The sequence below is a fragment of the Mus caroli genome, unplaced genomic scaffold (genome assembly GCF_978045245.1).
Source record: "Mus caroli unplaced genomic scaffold, Mus_caroli_1 scaffold_6, whole genome shotgun sequence".
Taxonomy (NCBI): domain Eukaryota; kingdom Metazoa; phylum Chordata; class Mammalia; order Rodentia; family Muridae; genus Mus; species Mus caroli.
Genome location: NW_028227261.1, coordinates 37,348,067 through 37,368,393, shown reverse-complemented (window position 1 = coordinate 37,368,393; position 20,327 = coordinate 37,348,067). Strand labels below are relative to the sequence as shown.

The 20,327-nt window shown below is 43.9% G+C and overlaps 1 protein-coding gene across 3 annotated transcripts; it reads right to left on the bottom strand.

Moving 5' to 3' along the window:
* Positions 1 to 3,934: 3,934 nt before the first annotated feature.
* Positions 3,935 to 20,149, bottom strand: Ybx1 (Y-box binding protein 1). Of its 3 annotated transcripts, none has more exons than XM_021159847.3 (8): positions 19,815 to 20,138; positions 19,352 to 19,415; positions 10,926 to 10,959; positions 8,577 to 8,666; positions 7,939 to 8,241; positions 6,978 to 7,060; positions 4,575 to 4,852; positions 3,935 to 4,045 (listed from the first exon to the last, which is right to left on the bottom strand). In XM_021159847.3, the coding sequence occupies exons 1-7, from the start codon at positions 19,972 to 19,974 to the stop codon at positions 4,606 to 4,608; spliced, it is 981 nt and encodes a 326-aa protein (XP_021015506.1). In that variant the 5' UTR covers positions 19,975 to 20,138; the 3' UTR covers positions 3,935 to 4,045; positions 4,575 to 4,605. The 3 variants fall into 3 exon arrangements, with proteins under 3 accessions (XP_021015506.1, XP_021015507.1, XP_021015508.1); XM_021159848.3 differs by having other exon boundaries at positions 4,575 to 4,840; positions 19,815 to 20,132; XM_021159849.3 differs by lacking the exon at positions 8,577 to 8,666 and having other exon boundaries at positions 19,815 to 20,149.
* Between the last annotated feature and the right edge of the window lie 178 nt (positions 20,150 to 20,327).

The following is a 20,327-nucleotide window of genomic DNA, read 5'->3' as shown; positions in this document are numbered from 1 at the left end:
CTGGTAGAGTGCTTCACTTAGCTGCATGCAAGCACAAGACTGAGATTCAATTTAATGCTGAGCACTGTCTCCAGGCCAGTCCTCAGACAACCCACTTAAGAAAGTTTAGTGTTTCAGGGTTTTGTTCATGACCATTTATTTTGCCCCTATTCCTCTTACTTCTGGGCCTGCGGTGAGGCAGTCTTGACATATTAGAGGAATATGGCAGAGCAAAGTCATTTTGCCTCATGGTCCAAGACAGAAAAGAGGCATACACCCCTCTCTGAAGGAGTGTTCCTTGGTAAAGAGACCTACCATCAGCTAGGCATCCCTCCCTCCCAATAGTGCTACTGCCAACAGAGCTGTCAATGAGACTCTTGGGTATATTCCAGATCCAAGCCATGGCAGGAAGCCATTCAATTTGGATGAGGTCATAAGGGTGGAGCCCTCAAAGTGGGAGTGGTTCCTCTGTCCTGTGGACACAGCAGGAAGGTAACCATTCTTATGACTGTAAGCCCTATCACAAGACTTATATTCATCTTGGACTTGCTAACCTTCAAAAGTGCTGCTTAAGGCACCTACCCAGTTTATGGCCTGATGTAACCGCAGTCTAAACTGCAATAACATTGCTCTTCTTCCTGTCTAGCTAAGCTATGGCTGTCACTTCACTTCCAAACCTATTCAAGGTTATTATTCAAAGTAAGTAAAAGGTTCAATTATTTTGTCCTGAACTCAAGCAAACAAACCATAAAACCCCCTGCCCCTAAGGAGCTTCCGGTTTCTCAGGGACAGACAGCAAAATCACGTAGTAGATGGTGATAGGCTGTGTTAGGAACAAGCTGAATTAGAGCAGGAATCCAGAAGAGCATGAGAACTTGTTGTACAGAGAGAGGATGCTGCATCTAAACACATTAGAAATGTCTTCCTAAACCACAGGCTTTTAAGAACCGGGGGAGAAAGACATTTGGTTATCTGCAGGAACAGTTACAGCCAAGAGGAAACGCCTTGTGGTGGGGATGGTGCCTCACATGTTCCAGGAAAAGGAAACTGGAACAAACAGTAGACTCAGGAATAGAATAGAGCACAGTGAGTCTGTAGAACACTGACTGAGATCTTATGTTTCTACACTAGCTAGCTTTGGTTCTTTTTGAGGCAGGGTCTAGGTAGTCCTGGCTGGTCTAGAGCTATGTAGATCAGTCTGGCCTCATAAAGAGACCCTACTGTCTGTGTCCTGGGCATACCACCAGAACTTGGTAGGTCTCTTGCACTAATGTGGAAAACTTGCAGCAGACAGCTTACACAGACGGCTCCTCCTTCATCTCAGTGGAGGCCTGGGCACAGTCTGGGGTGGCTAATGTGTGCTGTTTCAGTCCACGGAACTTACACTAAGTGGATATGGAGAATGTGATAAAAGACTAGGACTTCTGAAAGATAGTGATTTTAATGAAAGTGGTCCTCATGGAGCACTTGTTTAATACCTGGGTCACCAGTTGGCCCTCTGGGGATTAGGAGATCACTGGGAATGGTTTGTGTTTTTTGGGGGGAGGGGTTCGAGACAGGGTTTTTCTTAAGTGACTTTTTTTTTTTTAGATTTATTTATTATATGTAAGTACATTGTAGCTGTCTTCAGACACTCCAGAAGAGGGCGCTAGATCTCGTTACGGATGGTTGTTAGCCACCATGTGGTTGCTGGGATTTGAACTCTGGACCTTCGGAAGAGCAGTCGGGTGCTCTTACCCACTGAGCCATCTCACCAGCCCGAGACAGGGTTTTTCTGTGTAGCTCTGTCTGTCCTGGAACTCACTGTTTCAGGCTAGCCTTGAACTGAGAAATTGGCCTGCCTCTGCCTCCCAAGTGCTGGGATTAAAGGCGTGTGCCACCATGCCCGGCGGGAATGGGTTTTGATAAAGACTTGCAGCCATTTTAAGTTTGTGACCTGCCTTGTGGATTGTTGTAAGCTTTCACAAGATGTAGTAGCAAATGCTTTTAGTCCTAGTTTAAAGGCAGAGGCAGGTGAACCTCAGTCAATTCAAGTCAGGCCTATATAGGTGAGGCTATAGAAGTCTATTCTAACCCATTGATAGTATACAAACCCAATTAAATGTTTTTTTCCTCTTAAAAGTCAATAGCAGCCTCCCTCCCATTTTTCCAACACAGGCTTTCTGTGTAGTCCTTGCTGTTCTTGAACTCACTTGAGGATGGCCTCAAAACTCTTAAGAGGTCTGCCCAATTCTACCCCCCCCCCAAATGCTGGGATTAAAGATCGGTGGCAGCCGGGTGTGGTGGCGCACGCCTTTAATCCCAGCACTCGGGAGGCAGAGGCAGGTGGATTTCTGAGTTCGAGGCCAGCCTGGTCTACAAAGTGAGTTCCAAGACAGCCAGGGCTACACAGAGAAACCCTTGTCTCAAAAAACCAAAAAAAAAAAAAAAAAAAAGATCGGTGGCACCATGTCCAGCCCACAGCAACGTTCTCAATCTTTGGCTTTGATGGTTTAACTTCAGAGTCTGAGTTCCCTTTTGGATTACATATTTCTCTGGTTACCATTTATGACCTTGACTATCAACTTCAGCAGCCACATGTCTGTGACACAAATTTTCAACAACATACCAGCCTGGATGTATGTTTCTATCACACATCCAGGCTTGGTATGTGGGCTGGTGAGATGGCTCAGCGGGTAAGAGCACTGACTGCTTTTCAAGAGATCCTGAGTTCAATTCCCAGTAACCACATGGTGGCTCACAACCACCTGTAATTGAGATCCAACGCCCTCTTCTGGTGTGTCTGAAGACTGCTACAGTGTACTTATGTGTAATAATAAATCTGGGAGGGGGGGGGATGGTGGAGAAAGACCCTGGGTCATTCTCCTTTCTAGTTAGGATAGGATTACATTTACTCTTTTCATGTTTTATTGTTATCATAGGAAGTCCCATCCCAAACTGTGGCAGTAACCAGATAAAGAAGGTGCCTTCTTGCTGCTGCTCTGCTGCTCGACTCTTCCCAACACCACAAGACATACTTGCAAGCTTCTACTCTGAACTGAAGACAGAGCTCTCCAGGAAACTTCCAGGTTCTTGGCAGGAGGTACGCTGAGGCACCTAGCTTTAAGGACTAAGAAACTACCAGATTCGATGTTTCTCAGGTGACTCAGCTGTTGTTACTATTTTAATGTAAAATGACCTGAAAGGGGGTCTATGCACGTATAGTCATTTCATGGTTGTACCTAGAAAATTCATTAAACACAATCAACATACTGTCTGTTATCAATAAACTCACACCTGTGAATCTTACCCAGGAATTCTTTCACTATGCTCTTGACAGAGTATTTACAGCAGTCACCATGGCTGGTATGAGCTAACACTAGTCTCTGTGTGTTTATGTTAATAGTCCCATCAATTCCTATTAGTTTCTACTACAAAGAATTGGCCTAACGGCGGACTAGCAGCCATTAGTGTCCACTCAGCAGCAGTTCTCTAGTGCGATGCCAGAGTGCTTACTTACTTACTTACAGAGAGCTTCTCTAGAGGGGACATACCCCAGACCAGCCCGGCCCCACAAAGCTTCTCTACCCCACTCACATGGCTACAGCTGATGCCTTACAGCCCTCCTGACAGACTGCTTACTACTGCTGTTACCTGTTATCCCAAAGTGGGAGAGTACTGAATTATGACAAAACTAGACATTATTATTTAAGACCTTTATTAACAGGTGCTTGCAGTTTGTTGACTTTTTTGAAAAAATCAAGTTGTAAACTTTATTACAAATTAAAAATGAAGTTCTTAAAAATCTCAACTTGACCAGATATGAAACAATTTAAAAACCGTTAAAGGTGTATTGAGAAAAACCAGGCCTTTTTTTTTTTTTCTTAAAAAACACGTTTGTCATTACCAAAAAGAGACATCTTTAGGTAAAAATAATAAAAACCCCATGCTGCATAGATAATGCAGATAGTTCTAATGTTATCTGGTCAGCGGGCAAAAAGCAAGCACTTAAGGTCTTCAGCTCCAATCTTCGTTCATTTCTTATTGCTGGAATTTCATATTCATTTCTTCTTGTTGGATGACCAAACTGCAAAGAAAAGACTCTTAATTACCATCCCGAAGTCTTTAGCTGGTGGACCACACTCTAGAATTGGCACTCTAGCAGTCACATTTTACCCACTTTGTTTGGCTTTGGCTTAATGGCAACCCCAGAACCAGAGCAGGTAAACAAAGTCTTACTCGCTAGTAAAGTCAAATTAAGCTAAAGTAGGCTGACAGACCTCAGATTTCCTGGTTGGCTTCAAATTCAGAAATCTGCCTGCCTTCTGTGTGGGTGCTGGGATTAAAGGTGGGCACTACCAAACCTGGCAAGGTTACTTTTCAAACCTTAAAATTCTCAACACTGTCTTCAAAGCATAGGAAGTAAGACCTTGCTTAGCTTTCTGCCAAAATTTATCATTGATTCAGAATGTAGGCAGCTCATAATCAAAAAAGTACATTTGTCTAACTTGTGCTAGAGTGCACAACACTATAATAAAATGGCCTATCTTAATCTATTATTGCCAGTTTCTTTGCACTGTAGCTCAGTGCAGTGGAAGCCAAGGGTGCCTACTTACCCGGATGATGGTAGAGATGGTAAGCCGGCATTTACTCAGCCCCGCCCTGCTCAGCCTCGGGAGCGGACGAATTCTCAGCTGGTGGATCGGCTGCTTTTGTCTCTTTGCCATCTTGTGGTTTAGGGTTCTCTGGGCGTCTGCGTCGGTAATTGAAGTTGCGGCGATACCGACGTTGAGGTGGCTGCTGACCTTGGGTATCATCTCCTTGGTTTTCTTTGTCCTCTTCATTGCCATCCTCTCTAGGCTGTCTTTGGCGAGGAGGGCCCCTGAAATGAATGCTACATAATCTCAGAAAACAGTAACAGCTTTTTTCCTTCCCTCAGCCTTACCACAAGTAATATTTGGTACCTGGGTGCACCAACCATTTATTCAAGTGGTCTTTCAGACAAGCTTACTTAGCAAAAAATCTAAGTTACTCTCAAAAGCCAAGTTTATAAGTAGATTCTCATTCATTCATTCATTCATTCATTCATTCATTCATATTAACCAAGATCAATAAAGCTGAATCAGCTGCTCAAATGCTTGGAAACAGAACCATGCTGGTTCCCTCTGACTGGACTTTTCTTGACAGTAACTATTCTTCTACTGTGTACTTTTAAACCTCTCATTTCCATTTAACACACACTGAAATCCTTGACCTAATTTTTTACCGATATCAGTACCCTTTCCATCAAAATGAGCTATATTTCCCACGGGTCTTAATATTTCCTATTTGTTCATGAACAAAAAATTAGTATTTTCTCACCATGTACTTATACATGAGTGGCACCATGTTTCATTTACCACTGTTAAACACTTAAACTGACAAGCAATCAATTGAGAAGTGACCAATTTGTGGCATGGTTAGAAAACCCTTTACTTTGTGCAAACTTTAAAGCTTGCACAATGTTTTACCTACCATAAAACTAATTCAAGGGCTGGAGAAATGGCTCCATAGTTAAGAGCACTTGTTTTCAGAGTTTGATTCCTAGCACCCACATGGTGGCTCGCAATCAACCCTAACTCCAGTTTCTGGGGAACCCACAACCTCTTCTGACTTCCATGGGCACCAGTTACATGCAGGCAAACGTTCATACATATATAGAACAAACAAAAATCATAAAACAAAAAGGATCAATATCTATCTTTATAAAAGGCAGACATACAACTAAAAACACCAAAAACTATTTGCCCGAGATATCAGCATACACAACTACCTGCTCATTCTTAACATCAGTACCAAGGGATTTGATGCCTGACTAAGGCACACATACACGCAAACAAAACATACAAATAAAATAAATCTAAGAAATATATAACCAACTATAGTGAACCATCAAAAGGTGCCTGATAATCTTAAAAACAAGGGACATTAGACAGAGGCAGGCGATCTGGATCTGAGTTTGAGGCCAATCTGGCCCACAGAGAGTTTTAGAACAGTCAGGGCTACATAAAAACTTGATCTCAAAACAAATGAATAACACACGGGGCAGCATGAGGGCACACACCTTTTAATGCCAGCCCCGAAGAGGCAAAGGCAAGCAATTTCTATGAGTTCTGGGCCAGCCAGAATTACCAGGCGAGACACTGCCTCAAAAATAAAATCAAACCAACATAGAGTACTGGTCACACTGGGTGCCATGGTAAAGGCCTTTGATTCTAGCTACTCAAGAGACCAGGCAGGAAGGCTGGTAGTTTGAAGCTGGCAGCTCAGGCAACTTAAATATTCTCATTCCCCCTTCTTTCTCAAAAAACAAAACCCCACACAAACAAAAAAAAACCACACACACATAATTGGGGGTGGGAGGGTCAGAGTCAGGAGGGTACTCACCAGACAAGTGGACATAGGATTCAATCCCAAATCCTGGGTGGGGTGGAAACACTAGCCACTTACTAGTCTCCATGTGTAGAGGCACACATAGCTATAACCTCTGAAGCCCAGTGCACACGAAGCTTTCCTTCCATTAGCCCAGTGGTTCCTTACCTAAAATACCAGCTACACAGTACTCTCTACACTTGAGGAGGGTTCAGATCGACTCACATATGCTGTGACAGGTAGCAGACACCTCCCAGTGAGATCAACTTTACCTTCTTCTCTCCTAAGCATGCTTTAGATACTGTTGTTTGAACTACTACTACCTTTTCAAGAATAGAAAATTTGCAATTCTACACTCTTATTTAAAAAATAAAGAACAAAGCAGCGCTAAAATGCAAATAATACACCTCAGAGATTGCTCACTTCAATAAAGACAATGAGCCAGAGCACTTCCCTACTAGCAAGGCCCTGGGCTTGGTCCTCAGCTCCGGAAAAAAAGAGAGAGAATGTGAAGAATTAACTCACGAAAGACTGAGAGGCACGATGCTGGAGAGAGGGGTAACATCTGGCTGAAGAACCTAACACAAACAGGTTATGATGGACCATACCTTCGGAATCGTGGTCTGTAACCCCGATACATATTCTGTCTCACTGGTCTACCTTGCTCTCCTGCACCCTGGTTGTCAGCACCCTGGAAAACATCAGAAATTAAAGTCTATTGGATCAACAACAAAATCCCAAATGGGCAAATTGAAACTTTTATTTTGAGATAGGGTCTTTCTACATAACCCCTCCCCTAGCTGTCCTGGCACTTCACATATGCAGACCAGGCTAGCCCCAAGTCAGGAGTTCCACCTACCTCTGCCTATAGAGTGTTGGGGGTTAAGGGCACATACCACCGCTGCCCAGCTAAACTCCAACTTTTCTTTTTTAAGAATTAATTTTTTTATTAGGTATTTTCCTCATTTACATTTCCAATGCTATCCAAAAAGTCCCCAATATACTCCCCCCCCCACTCCCACTTTTTGGCTCTGGCGTTCCCCTGTACTGGAGCATATAAAGTTTGCAAGTCCAATGGGCCTCTCTTTCCAGTGATGGCCGACTAGGCCATCTTTTGATATATATGCAGCTAGAGTCAAGAGCTCTGGGGTACTGGTTAGTTCATAATGTTGTTCCACCTATAGGGTTGCAGATCCCTTTAGCTCCTTGGGTACTTTCTCTAGCTCCTCCATTGGGGGCCCTGTGTTCCATCCAATAGCTGACTGTGAGCATCCACTTCTGTATTTGCTAGGCCCCGTAAACTCCAACTCTTGAGCACAAGACATCTAATAATTATGGTTGCACCATAATTATTAGACGCCTGGAGGTCCAAAAGCACACTCTGTGGCTAACAGGGCAATTTTAGAGAGAATTCCAGGAGACAGTCAAGACACTGTCTTTCTCAAAAGCTCTAACAAGGAGCCTGGAGCCCTTACCTAGCATCCTCAGAGCCTAGGTTCAATTCCCAGGAGAAGCACACAAAACCCTTGTTACACTCAGTGTCAATCCTCTTCACTTTTTGGCACTTACCTCCATCACTTCTCCTTGCACAGGGGGGTTGGAATACTGTGGTCGACGCGCATAGGGTCTCCGCATGTAGTAAGGTGGGAACCTTCGCCTGCGATAGGGCCGGCGTTGTTGGGCCTGGCCTTCAGGAGCGCTTTCCGATCCCTCGTTCTTTTCCCCACTCTCACTATTCTGGTAATTTTGCTGGTAATTGCGCGGAGGACCCCTACGACGTGGATAGCGTCTATAATGGTTACGGTCTGCTGCGTATTTACTGCCTTGAACTGGAACTCCACCAGGGCCTGTAACATTTGCTGCCTCCGCACCCTACAAAAGTCATTATTTATTGACAATAACAAAGGAAATACAAATATTCAATAAATTTCACAAAATACAGGGAGGGGAAAAACCAAACCCAAGAGAAAACAAAGTGGAGGCTGTGTACATGGGCAAAGGGTGCATGGGAATGCTACATCATCAGCTCCTCACTGTTCTGCAGAGACTGCTCTCTGACTGCAGCCAGCACATTAGGCTCGATGCACCTGTGTTCATGTGGTCACCAGAACACACCATCCATCCAATTAGAGCCACCATCCTAACGGATGACATCTCCACATGGTTTCCATACCGAAGTCAAACCTTTACACATAAAGCATCCTCACCTTTTCTCCTTCAACAACATCAAACTCCACAGTCTCTCCATCGCCTACACTGCGAAGGTACTTCCTGGGGTTATTCTTCTTTATGGCAGTCTAGTAACATCAGTCCAAAAATAGATTAACAGGGGAGAAGAATGTGCTTTTTCATTTTAAATGTACCAGCGTCAACATCATTTTTACCTTGGATATATACTTAATATTTGCTTTACATAAGACCAAACTGTCAATAGTTTAGGAGAGCAGGGACCAGTGATACCCCCAACCTCAACCAAAAGACTCCAATCTTACAAGGCCCCAGCATTTTACCACGATTTACAAAACTAAAAGTAATTTAATACTCAAGACAAACACAACAATGTGTAAAATAAGGTGCTATTAGGAAAAGCATCACATATGAAGCCTGGAACAAAATGAGGCCTCCATCTATCCCCCAAAGACTGCACTTAATAGCAGAAGCTAGCCCAACACACGGCCAGTTTAGATGACAGGGGAGTTTAGTTTGACATGCTTCAACTCTGACCATTAACAACTCTTGTCCCTTGACTATATATCAAACTCAATTACAAATGTCAACCAAAATCCCTTCCAGCCTGTCTATAATGAGTACTTCCATGGAAATGCGTTTCACATGTATCTATACCACTCTTTGTAGTTCTCTCTGTTGGTTATTACCTCCCCAGAAAACAGTTAAGTCTTACATTATAGGGCTTTAAAAAATTATGAAGTGCCCAAGGTCACACAGCTATTAAGTGGCAGGGGAACTTTTCTAAATCCAGGTCTTGGGACTCCAAATCCCATGTTCATTCCACATCACAGCAGTATCCATTACAGGATCACTCATGCATTTCCATTCCAGAGGAGGCAGGACAACCAACAAAGCTGAGGCCAATTAAGCTCCGGTGCCCAGAACTGCAGTCTACTTGATACACCACCACGACCTGAGCATCCAAGTCCCAAAAACAACTCCATGTTGAAACCACTTGCAAAATAAGTAGGAAAGCATATTGGTGACACTGTGGTATAATGCGCCTAGGTGAGTTGAGTCAAATAACTGATCTCATCTGTCATCTGAACTGCCGTAGTTTCACACCTTTTCTATGTAGCCAACTCTCAATTATTTGCAGTCATAGGGGATAGCAGAAGCATGCATTAAAATCCCCAAACATTTAGTATTCATCGTTAGCCCCTTCTAATCTTTCATGGTTGCCAGTGGCAGTAAGACTAATAATAAGCCTTGTTGCCTGTCTGTTCAAGTCTGCTTATTATTTTCAGCTTATAAGCGGAAAGGTAAAAGTTACCTTATCAACAAGGACATTCATCTTTTAAAGATGAGCAGTTAATTTACATTTAGAATGTAAATGATTGCATACTTATATTCCAGAGGGTTTTAAATATACTAGAATCTATACAGGGACTCCCCTCTGGATCTCATTTCTAGAGCTACAAAATGCTAACTATCCTATTAACTTCTAAGGAGGATGCTGCCACCCAAGCTCTTAGCTATCTGAATGCTGGTGAGTACAGATTCTGAATCTAGGCCTTTTAATCTCTATCATTAAAAAAAAAAAAAAGTGGTTAAAATTTACAATAACTTCTAATGTAAGTGGACACTCCCAGTCCCAGTGATGTCTTTTCTAACCCACTTCATGTGAAGACAAGCTTGCTGGGCACAGTGGGGCACTCATGTAGCAGCAGTGTCATCTTACTTTAACATAAGTCTCAATTTCTCAATATGTCCAGTCACTCTTCTACTCAAAATGCAGTTTCTGTTTGGCTAAGTTTTAAGTTTTCCCCTTCAAAAGCACTGGCAGTTAATTAAAGTTATTTACTGACCAATCACAACCTGGCTGCAATGTTTTTCACTTAATATTAAATCACTAGTGAGGATTTAAATTTCTAGTCAATTTTAAAGGTGAAACCAGAAAGCATTTAAAGTGCTTTTAGGACAAATGACACCTGCCTTCATGGTGCTGGCCTCCTGCTGTTTTAGAACACGGAACTGTTTTATATATAGCTCTACCCCACAAAGATTCCCCCTCAGTAAGGCAGACTGACTCTACAGCACCTGCAAGTGTTCAAACACTAGTCAGGGTTAAACTCACGGTGGGTATTTGTCTAAACAGGTATGAAAGCTGAGCTCCATCAGTTGAACAGATTCAACATTTTATTTAAAATTAAGTGGGCTCTCTCCAACACAGTGCTCCACTCTACACTTTAACCATGGTACTACTCTCTTAGATTCAGAACAAGACCTCACCCTTGGACTTAAGCTTTAGCAAAGCTGAGAACAGGCACCCATTTCTTCTCATAAGCTTTGAGTCAGAAGTGTAGAGAATCTATATAAGCACTCACCTGGTGTACAAATACGTCTTCCTTGGTGTCATTCCTATAAGACAGAAGAGAATAGCAAGTGAAGAAAGGGAGTGCCAAGTGTCACTTCACAAGACTGATTAAAAACAAGAAGGCCAGTGGACACCCTCAATCTCCTCCCAGTTCCTAGCTGTCTATGATTAAGTGGAAAGTAATTTTTGACTTGAGTGTGGAACGGGTGACATTAGGAACACTGTAAACAAGATTTCACATCTTCAGTAAGTAAGCCAGGAAAAGAAGGAAGGAAGGAAGGAAGGAAGGAAGGAAGGAAGGAAGGAAGGAAGGAAGGAAGGGAGGGAGGAAGAAAAAAGGGACACAGTGAAAAAACAAGCTATATGAATTCTGCTTCAAGTAAACTGTTACAGTGATAAGTCCACTCACTACCTGTAGATAAGGAAACACGTCTAAGGCAATGTAAAAAATGAGCCATAATTCAAGTATGGAAGTCCATAAGCAATGCCTCTCCCAGTCCTTGCCCTATTAAACATTAACAATAACTTAGTACACCTTAATCTACAGCCAGCATTACTAACAGAATAGTCATTTCCACTTCCTCCTTACCATTTCTAACCTCCAGAAAATGCAACCGAGAACAATGTAAGCTATGTACCGCTCACTTGTGGGCCTAACACCATTTCTAACAGTACACACACTCCCTTTAACTTCCCAGACACTTCACTATCCTTAGGCAAGTAAAAATTGTCAAGTATCAGCAAAACTTTGTATTTTTTGATAGTTTCAAGTCCACATTGATCTTGAGCTTTTGAGCTCTGCCTCAGCTTCCACATTATTGGCTGGGATTACTTACAGGGGTTTACCAGGAAAACAGACCAAGTCTTACATTGTGGTCTGATAAAATTTATCGAATAGTGGTTGACTGTAAGGACCATCTGAATAAGCTTTGACTTGAATAATCAGGTCAAAGTTCAAAGTTCAGACAGGAACTGACCAAGTCTTAGACCGAAGGGCCACCCAATGAAGACATTTAGGCTGTCTTTCTAGGGACAAAAATGGAAGAAACTAATTGGAAACTGGAAGCGAGGACTCATTAGGAACCAGAAGCACTGACTTCCTTTCCTTTAGTGATCCACTCCACCCTCGTCACTATTGGTAAGCCAGAGAAATGTCTCAGTATTAGTTCTAATATTTTAATTTAATGACCAAAGACACTAGTAGCATACTGCTAATAAGCAAAGCATGCAAAGAATTCATACAAAATGACTTCAATTTTGACCACAAAGTAATAGATACATTATCACAAAATAATTTGCTGGAACCAAATGAACAATTGCAAATCTTTATTTAAAAACAAAACAAAACAAAACCCCACACAAAGCAACAGTTGATCATGACGTCTACACATCTGCAATTCCACAAGGCACCTCAAGGATAGGATCAAGAACAGCACTAATTTCATTTGCTCCAGCAAATGACTACTTCAAACTCAAAGTCTCTAAATCACAGCAAATACTGACAGAGGTAAAGGGTAGACAAGTCTAAAAAGAATTAACAGGGGTAGAAGTGGTACCAGACTTGCTGGATGATACCTAAAGACTCAGTATCCTGGCTGGGCGCAGTGGCAGGGAGAGAGGCAGAGCCAGGTGGATAGATACCTGGGAGTTCCAGAACAGACAGGGCTTATACACAAACAAACATCATCTCAAACACCCCCTCCCAGGAATCACTAGCCTACTAGGTTTTTATATTAAGGAAACTAGGTATGTGAATAACAATTTTTTTTTACCTAATTAAAACAGCTAGTTATTGCTTGTGTATGTTTGAACAGATAATCTCAATATGCAGACCTAGGTCAAACCTAGAGATCTCTCTCAAGTGCTGGGATTCAAGGCTTGTACCATCTCATCCATATTTGCTGACTTGATAATGTTATTTAAAATGATGGGGCCAGTAAGATGGTTCAGCAAGTGAAGTTGTTTTCTTGACAAGCCTGACCATGTGAATTGGATTCCTGGAACCCACACAGGGATAACTCCTGCAAGTTGTCTTCTGACTTCCAAATGTTCCAATCGCCCAATAAGTATGTAATAAAATAAGGAATGAGCCAGAGATAGGCGGATCTCTGAATTTGCAGTCAGCCAAGACCAGAGTGAGTTCCAGGACAGTCAGTAAGGGATATATATATATATATACATACATACATACATATACATATATACACACATACACAGAGGAACCCTGTCTCAAAACAAACAAACACCCACTGAGTATGCTTTAAATCCACTGTTCCATGGAGGGTATTTTTTATTCACAATAAACTACTGCTGCTGGGTCATGTATCTAGCTTTAAAAATAGGATAATGCAGCCGGGCGTGGTGGTGCACGCCTTTAGTCCCAGCACTCGGGAGGCAGAGGTAGGCGGATTTCTGAGTTCGAGGCCAGCCTGGTCTACAAAGTGAGCTCCAGGACAGCCAGAGCTATAAAGAGAAACCCTGTCTCGAAAAACCAAAAAAAAAAAAGGATAATGCTGGCAGTAAGGCAGTATTAGTTCCTAAGAAATACTTTATTTTGTAGATAAGACAGAGAACAATGAAAACACATACCACAAACAAACTATTAGGAGTGACTAGACCAGCCTACTTACAAAGCATATACATGTAGATATCAGGAAGAAAACTTGACAGTTCCTAAGGTAAGATTTCACCCAAGCAAAAATAGCATTGGTTGGAACACATTAAATCAACTTACTAAAAGGACAGAGGGAACACTATTGGAATTGCAGAGATGGCTCAGTAGTTAAAAGCACTTGCTCTGGCCGGAGCCTGGCTTGGATCTCAGCACCTACACTCAACTGACACTCCAACTCCAGGAGATTCAATACCCTTTTACAGGCTCTGTGGGCACCAGGCAAACATGTGATGCACACAGAGATCAAGTTGTAAACATTATACTAGGTGTTCTCTACACACCATTTAATCTCACAATTTGGTCATAAGGTACATCATTAATCCCTACCTACCATCTTCACCACGCACTGAGCTGAAATATAACCTGTGGCAATTTGTTCTCAGCACTGAATGCAGCTTCCCCCTTTTATTACTGCCTGTGCCACATACTAGGCAAATATGCTGAGTGTTCTATTAAACCTCTAAACCTTTTCTTGGATACCTATCATTCAAACTCTAGCTCCCTACAATTACCAACGAGGTTCTTAAAGTTAAAAGCAAACCATCCATGGTGGTGCCAGGAATTGACAAACACCAAGTAACCTAGGAAGTGCTTTTTTACACACATTACTGCCCTAAATAATAGAAGATTATTCTCAACAAATTGCTCCACATCTTATTAGAACTACAATTCCAAGCCTTGAAGCTTACCCTAAAATCACAAATCCCACTTAATTCCTTACTTGTTTTCTAGGCAGACTTATTTCTCAGACAGGACCGTAGATGACTAAGGGGTCAGACAAGCCTGAAGGACATCTAACTCCAGCTAGTCTCAGTGTAAGGAACACAGGAGGCTGCCGATGTACTCGCTGCTCTTTCTATAACATTTTAAGAGCAAATGATTCTACCTGGCAAAAAGAGGGAAAGAACCACAACTCAAGGATTTAGTTCCAAGTTAGTGACTGAGTAAGTTGACTTCAGTCATCTTAAAATGGAAGGTCAGTTAATGCAGGTAGCTTGTCTTGTGTGCAAGCCAAGAGCCCCAGCATTCCGTCAACTTCTGCAAGTCCCTTCCTTACACAGTCAAGGAGTCCTCAGGTCTTCTTGTGAAACACCAATTTTAGTAGATACATGTTAAGAACTTCTGAGATAGAAATAAAATGACTTTAAAAGCCCAAGAAATTTTGGTCAAAACCTTTCCAATCTACAAAAATGTTCATTTTTACCAAGGTCACTGTAACAAAGTAAGCTTTGCCAGTATTATAATATACTCCGCTAATTTTTTTTGGAATATAAAAATGTATTGCTACAATAACTATTTATGCTTCTGATCTTGCTTTCCCACAGGGGCAAGAGATGCACGGACTGGACTCTAGGAATGCCACCACTGCATCATCCTTTGGGCCAAACCAACAATCACTGGGCAAAAGCTGTCATTTTCTTGCTCCTCTTGATGAGCTGGACGCAGAATTGCGTTGGCACTTAAAGCACCTTCTAAGGGGTTGGTCTTCATGGCCGTGGCCAAGTGGGCTTTCTTGTATTGTTTAATGTGCCACCTTTGGTCCTGTTGGTGACTAAAGAGTATGAAAATCAAGACACTTGCCCATCCCACCAAAGTGGAACTTCAGCTAAGCAGTAAAACACACAGAGAAACCCTGTCTCAAAAACCAAAACCCAAACAACCAATGGGCTGGAGATGACTCAGTGGTTAAGAGCACTGACTGCTCTTCCAGATGTTCTGAGTTCAATTCCCAGCAACCACATGGTGGCTCACAACCATCTGTAATGGGATCTAAAGCCCTCTTCTGAAGAAGACAGCCACAGTGTAAAAGTAATTAAGTCTTCAAAAAAAAAAAAAATCCAACCAAGGTGACACCACTAGGTCTGGTGGTACACATCTGTAATCTCACCAACTCCCTGAAAAGACACATTTCCTTATTACTTCAAAACTCAAAGTCGGAAGAGGTCCAATATTTTCTCCTTTAATTCCTCAACTGCATTTCACTCTTAGCATGGGACAATAAACAAGTTTTTACTTTGCAAAGCTGACTGACTTGCACACTAAACCAGAATTCATGGCAACTCCTGGCCCTTTGGAATATAATAAAAGGTAGGCAACCTGTCACACCTGAGGACTAGTGTCAGGAAACAAAGACTCCAGTGTAGGTCACGTACAAAGTCTTTAAATAGCTAAGAATAGTCAGTCACCCTAAGAAATTACCTAACCAAGTGGACAAGCTCCAAACTGAAAATGGCTAGGATCTATTTTCAGAGTACAACACAACAGTTGTTGAACAAATACTCGAGAAGAATAAGTTCAAATCCTGCTCCTACTACTTCCTGTTTTAGGACAAATCACTCAAACTTGTGTTTCCATGGAACAGTACTTAGGTCTCCAAGGTTTTAAAATCTTAATCACTTAACAAACCCTGAATACTGTTCATACCATTGTTAATTTGCAGTAACTACTTAACATACAGTGAAACCCCAAAAGGGAGGGCCCCCAAAGGAAGACTAACACTGATAGCATTAAGTTTTAAAGACATAAATCTTTTATTTTAGACCATGGGTTTAAAGGTCTATGTTATGCACATAGGCCAGGGAAGATGGCTTCACCTGGAGAAAATGCTTCCAGGGCAAGCCTGACAACAGAGTCCAAGCCCCCAGAAAGCATGTAAAATTCAGACACAGTCTGTCTTCTGACCTGCACACAAGTGCTTATAGCACAGATATACCCTCACACACAAACATGCATGCAACCGTTTAAGTAACAGACTGGTTCAAAGAGAAAGATGAGAAAGGAAGATTTCTATGTAAAGGCTGAGATGACAAGCCGAACCTCTGTGGTGTTCTGAATGCCTAATCCCATCACTGAGCCACAATCCCAACCCCGACTTTTCCCACCATAAAAAATACATACATACCATTGAATTTTTTTTTTTTTTTTTTGGTTTTTGGAGACAGGGTTTCTCTGTATAGCCCTGGCTGTCCTGGAAATCACTCTGTAGACCAGGCTGGCCTTGAACTAAGAAATCCGCCTGCCTCTGCCTCCCGAGTGCTGGGATTAAAGGCGTGCACCACCACGCCCAGCTGAAAAATGTTCTTGATTCATGCTTTTCGCCTATCAAGTGTTCCAGGATTAAGAACCATTCTCTACATCTAATAAGCTGAAAGGTATTTGCAGAAGGGATGCACGTAGGTTAAGTTACATGCTTTTTTTTTCTCAACACAGTATACAAAAGTGATAAATGATTTTTTTCAATTCCTAGATTATAATGCCTCTATGGTTCTTCTTGTTGTTTTTTGAAACAGGGTCTCTCTGCAGAGCCTCGGCTGTCCCTGAGTGCAGGGATTAAAGGCATGTGCCACCACCTCAGGCATTTAACATTTTGTCGGCAGTGAGGGCAGTGTCTTACTATGTAACCCAGGCGGTCCTTCAACTCACTTAAGTAGCACAACTCCCGGGATTACATGCATCACCATGCTTTCTTAATGCAGTGCTCTGGCTCAAACCCAGGGCTTTAGAACACTAGACACTCTATACCAAAGTCAAAGGAGTTAAATCCACAGTCCCTTTATTTGAAAAATTTACAATAAAACCAGCATTTGAAAATAAAAGCCTGCCGCGCAGTGGTGGCCCACGCCTTTAATCCCAGCACTTGGGAGGCAGGCGGATTTCTGAATTCGAGGCCAGCCTGGTCTACAAAAAGTGAGTTCCGGGACAGCCAGGGCTACAGAGAGAAATCCCATCTCACCCCCACCCCCCCACTCTCGCCCAAAGAAAACAAAGAAAAGAAAAGCCTTAGGACAAAGATTTATGACCAAGTTGTAAGAATTCACCAGTCAACAAACCTCTCTCTAAAGGCAGAAATGAAATCTTCCATGTAGTTTTATAAAATAGCTAAAGAACCCAGAATATATAATCCAGAATTCAGTGCATTGCAATAACTGAATCTCCCATTTTACACAGGTTGACCACCTCTGGAGTCAAGTTATTTCCACTGTTTCATACCCTATACTTTTCTTAACTAGGACAAACCTTTAGTTCACAGGAACCAGAATTTACAGTGTATCTCATTTAAAAACCACAGCATTAACATAATGGCCTGCCTAAAAACAAGCACAGTTTAAGCAGTTAAATAGTAATTGAGGTTAAGGCAGTCTAACAAAGAGTCATCAAAAGCCAATTTACATTAACTTGCCCAGAAGGATGATCAACTAAGTTGATATTAAGGACATGGTCAGTGATTGTAACCTACATAATGTACAATATAAAACAACTGAGGTATACTCATCTTAGACACTGACTCAAAAAAGTGTGACAAGCCCAGACATATATTAAAATGTATTAAACACATACAAAACCCACAATTTACCTAACTGGAAGGGCTGCTAAGGAGGGCTAGCTAGCTAATGGGCTGAGGGTAAGAGCAGACTATCTCAGCATCACCTGGGACCATCAGGGTGAACAGTTTAACCAAGCCAGGAATAACGACCACTTTAAAAGCCACCAGGAAATCAACCCCACAAGCACCAAAGCCTTACATTTTTTTCTTTGCTCACTAGTAGCCCACTTGGGGGGTGGGGGGAGACGACGGACACGACACAGGGTCAGAAAGGCAAACTGCCTGTGACAGGAGAAATCCTAGAGTCTGGAAAAACAAAATGTTTCCCTCTAATTGCAACTGTAGAGAACAGCCCATTAAGTGATTGTAATCGCTTTTGCTTGAGTGTTTCTACGACTGTGTGTGGTTCATCAGCGAATGCTTTTCATCGCTCCGTTATTTTAAAAGCCTATAGCTGCCCATTCACAAGCACAGTGCCACTCTGCAGCGCTCTCTTCACCATCTACTTATTTAACGCCTTCTAAGCGAGCATGTAAGAGAAAATGCTGAAATGGCGCCAAGTATCACAGCTGTACGGCCAGGATTGCTGCTGGCACTCGCGGGGCTCTACACCCATGCAACTGCACTAGCCTTGGCAGCCATCTTGAAAAAGATGCCGGGCTCACAAGGGAGCCCAGAGTGCAGGCAGCGCCTGCACTTCCCACCGCCGTCTACAAACCCTTCTCTGGATCTATGAAGGTATAGTTTACAACTCTAAGCCAAATACAACGAAGGCTAAGTTCCCAAGGACTTATGGCCACTCCAGCAAGCTATAACAAAAATTGATTTGATCAGCGTGATTCCCTGACAAGGAAGTAAGAGAAATAAAAAATGAGGAAGAACCATTTCCTTTCAGATACGTTACTCGTCGTTTGGACAAATAAGAAGAGCCCTCTTTGGCTACAGAAGGTCTATAGGAAATGTGCTCGAGGTACTAAGTGGACTGAATATTCGAGTAGTCTAAACAAAGGCAACATAACCTTACAGTACAGATAACATCTTAGGCAACTGACATGTCAAATCCCGTTCCCCGAGAGGTTAACAAGGTGAAAGATCACCTGTATGTTAATTAGCGGGTCACATTCTTACATAGCAATTTCAAAGCAGAAAAGGGTGTCAAGGTTAAAAGCGTGCTTAGCCTGGAGTTGCCTCAGTTTGATGCAAGGTAACTGTTAAGGCATGGCTCATGCGACGCGCCTGCCTTGACCTGCTTTGTGCCAAAGCTTTTTGAGGCTAGCTCAAGATCGGTACTTAACAGCAACACAAAGCGAGTCTACAGACCCGCTAATCCCGTCACCCAAGGAAGAAACACAGGGTCCCAATCCCCCACCCTGTCATGCCCGCCGTGGCTCTGGCCCATGCAGGAGGCGGACGCGAGCTTTCCACCCCAGCATCTCACCTGTTGATGAAACCGTATCCGTTCCTTACATTGAACCATTTGACTGTTCCCAAAACCTTCGTTGCTGGAAAACAAAGCACAACAACGTCCAATCACCGGCTGGCCCTGGAAGTCGGTCCAGGATCCAGCCGCAGGCCCGGGCCGCCGCCCTCGCCGCACACGTGGGTGCGCTGGGTAGCGCGGGTCCGAGGTGGGTGTGCGCCCGGGAGGCGAGCACGTGAGGGCCGGGGAAGCAGCCCGCGCTCCTCCGGCTGCGTAGGCGGCGGGGCGGGGACCCCGAGCACGAGGTCCCTGGGCGGGTGGGCGCGGGGGAGGGGCGGCGGCGGCCGGAGCAGCGGCGAGATCCCGGTGTGCGCGCGCCGCGGGCCTCGGGGGGGAGGGGCGGCCGCGTAGTCGGTGGCTCGGGCCGCGTCGCCTAACGGTCCGGCCCGCGGCCCTATCCCCGGTCCCTTCTGGCGCTCACCGATGACCTTCTTGTCCCCGCCGGCGGGCGCCGCCGATGTGAGGCCGCCCGGGCCGCCACTACCCGCGCCGCTGCCCGTGGAGCCGGGCTTGGTGTCGGCGGCGCTGAGGGCGGCGGCGGGGGCGGCGGGCGGCTGCTGGGTCTCGGCCTCGCTGCTCATGGTTGCGGTGATGGTGACTGGGGCCGGCGGCGACGGCTGCGGCTCCTCCCGGGTGTGATGGTGACTAGGCCGGCGGCGGCGGTGGGGCTCTCAGGGCTCTCTGGGGTCCGCTCTCCGCTCCCGCTACCGATCGAACTAGCGAGAATGGCGGGACGGGCGGGATAAGCCCCGCGATAGACCCGCCCTCGTTCTCCCTCATTGGCTGGCATCGTTGTCCATCTCACCACCTGACCAGGTCTCTAGCGCCTATTGGCTCACGCTCCGCGGCTCCTGCGCCCTCATTGGTATCTTTAGCGACTAATTCGCCCGACCCACAGCTTCTCCGGCCTCCGCCGCCATAGAGACCGGAACTA

What these genes read in the sequence shown, in the direction of transcription:
- Ybx1 (XM_021159847.3), bottom strand. Translation starts at nt 19,974, where the DNA reads ATGAGCAGCGAGGCCGAGACCCAGCAGCCGCCCGCCGCCCCCGCCGCC. An exon ending in GGATACGGTTTCATCAACAG is followed by an intron (nt 10,960 to 19,351) that starts GTGAGATGCTGG and finishes TCTGTCTTATAG; the next exon opens with GAATGACACCAAGGAAGACG. An exon ending in ATGTTGTTGAAGGAGAAAAG is followed by an intron (nt 8,242 to 8,576) that starts GTGAGGATGCTT and finishes TGACTTTTGTAG; the next exon opens with GGTGCGGAGGCAGCAAATGT.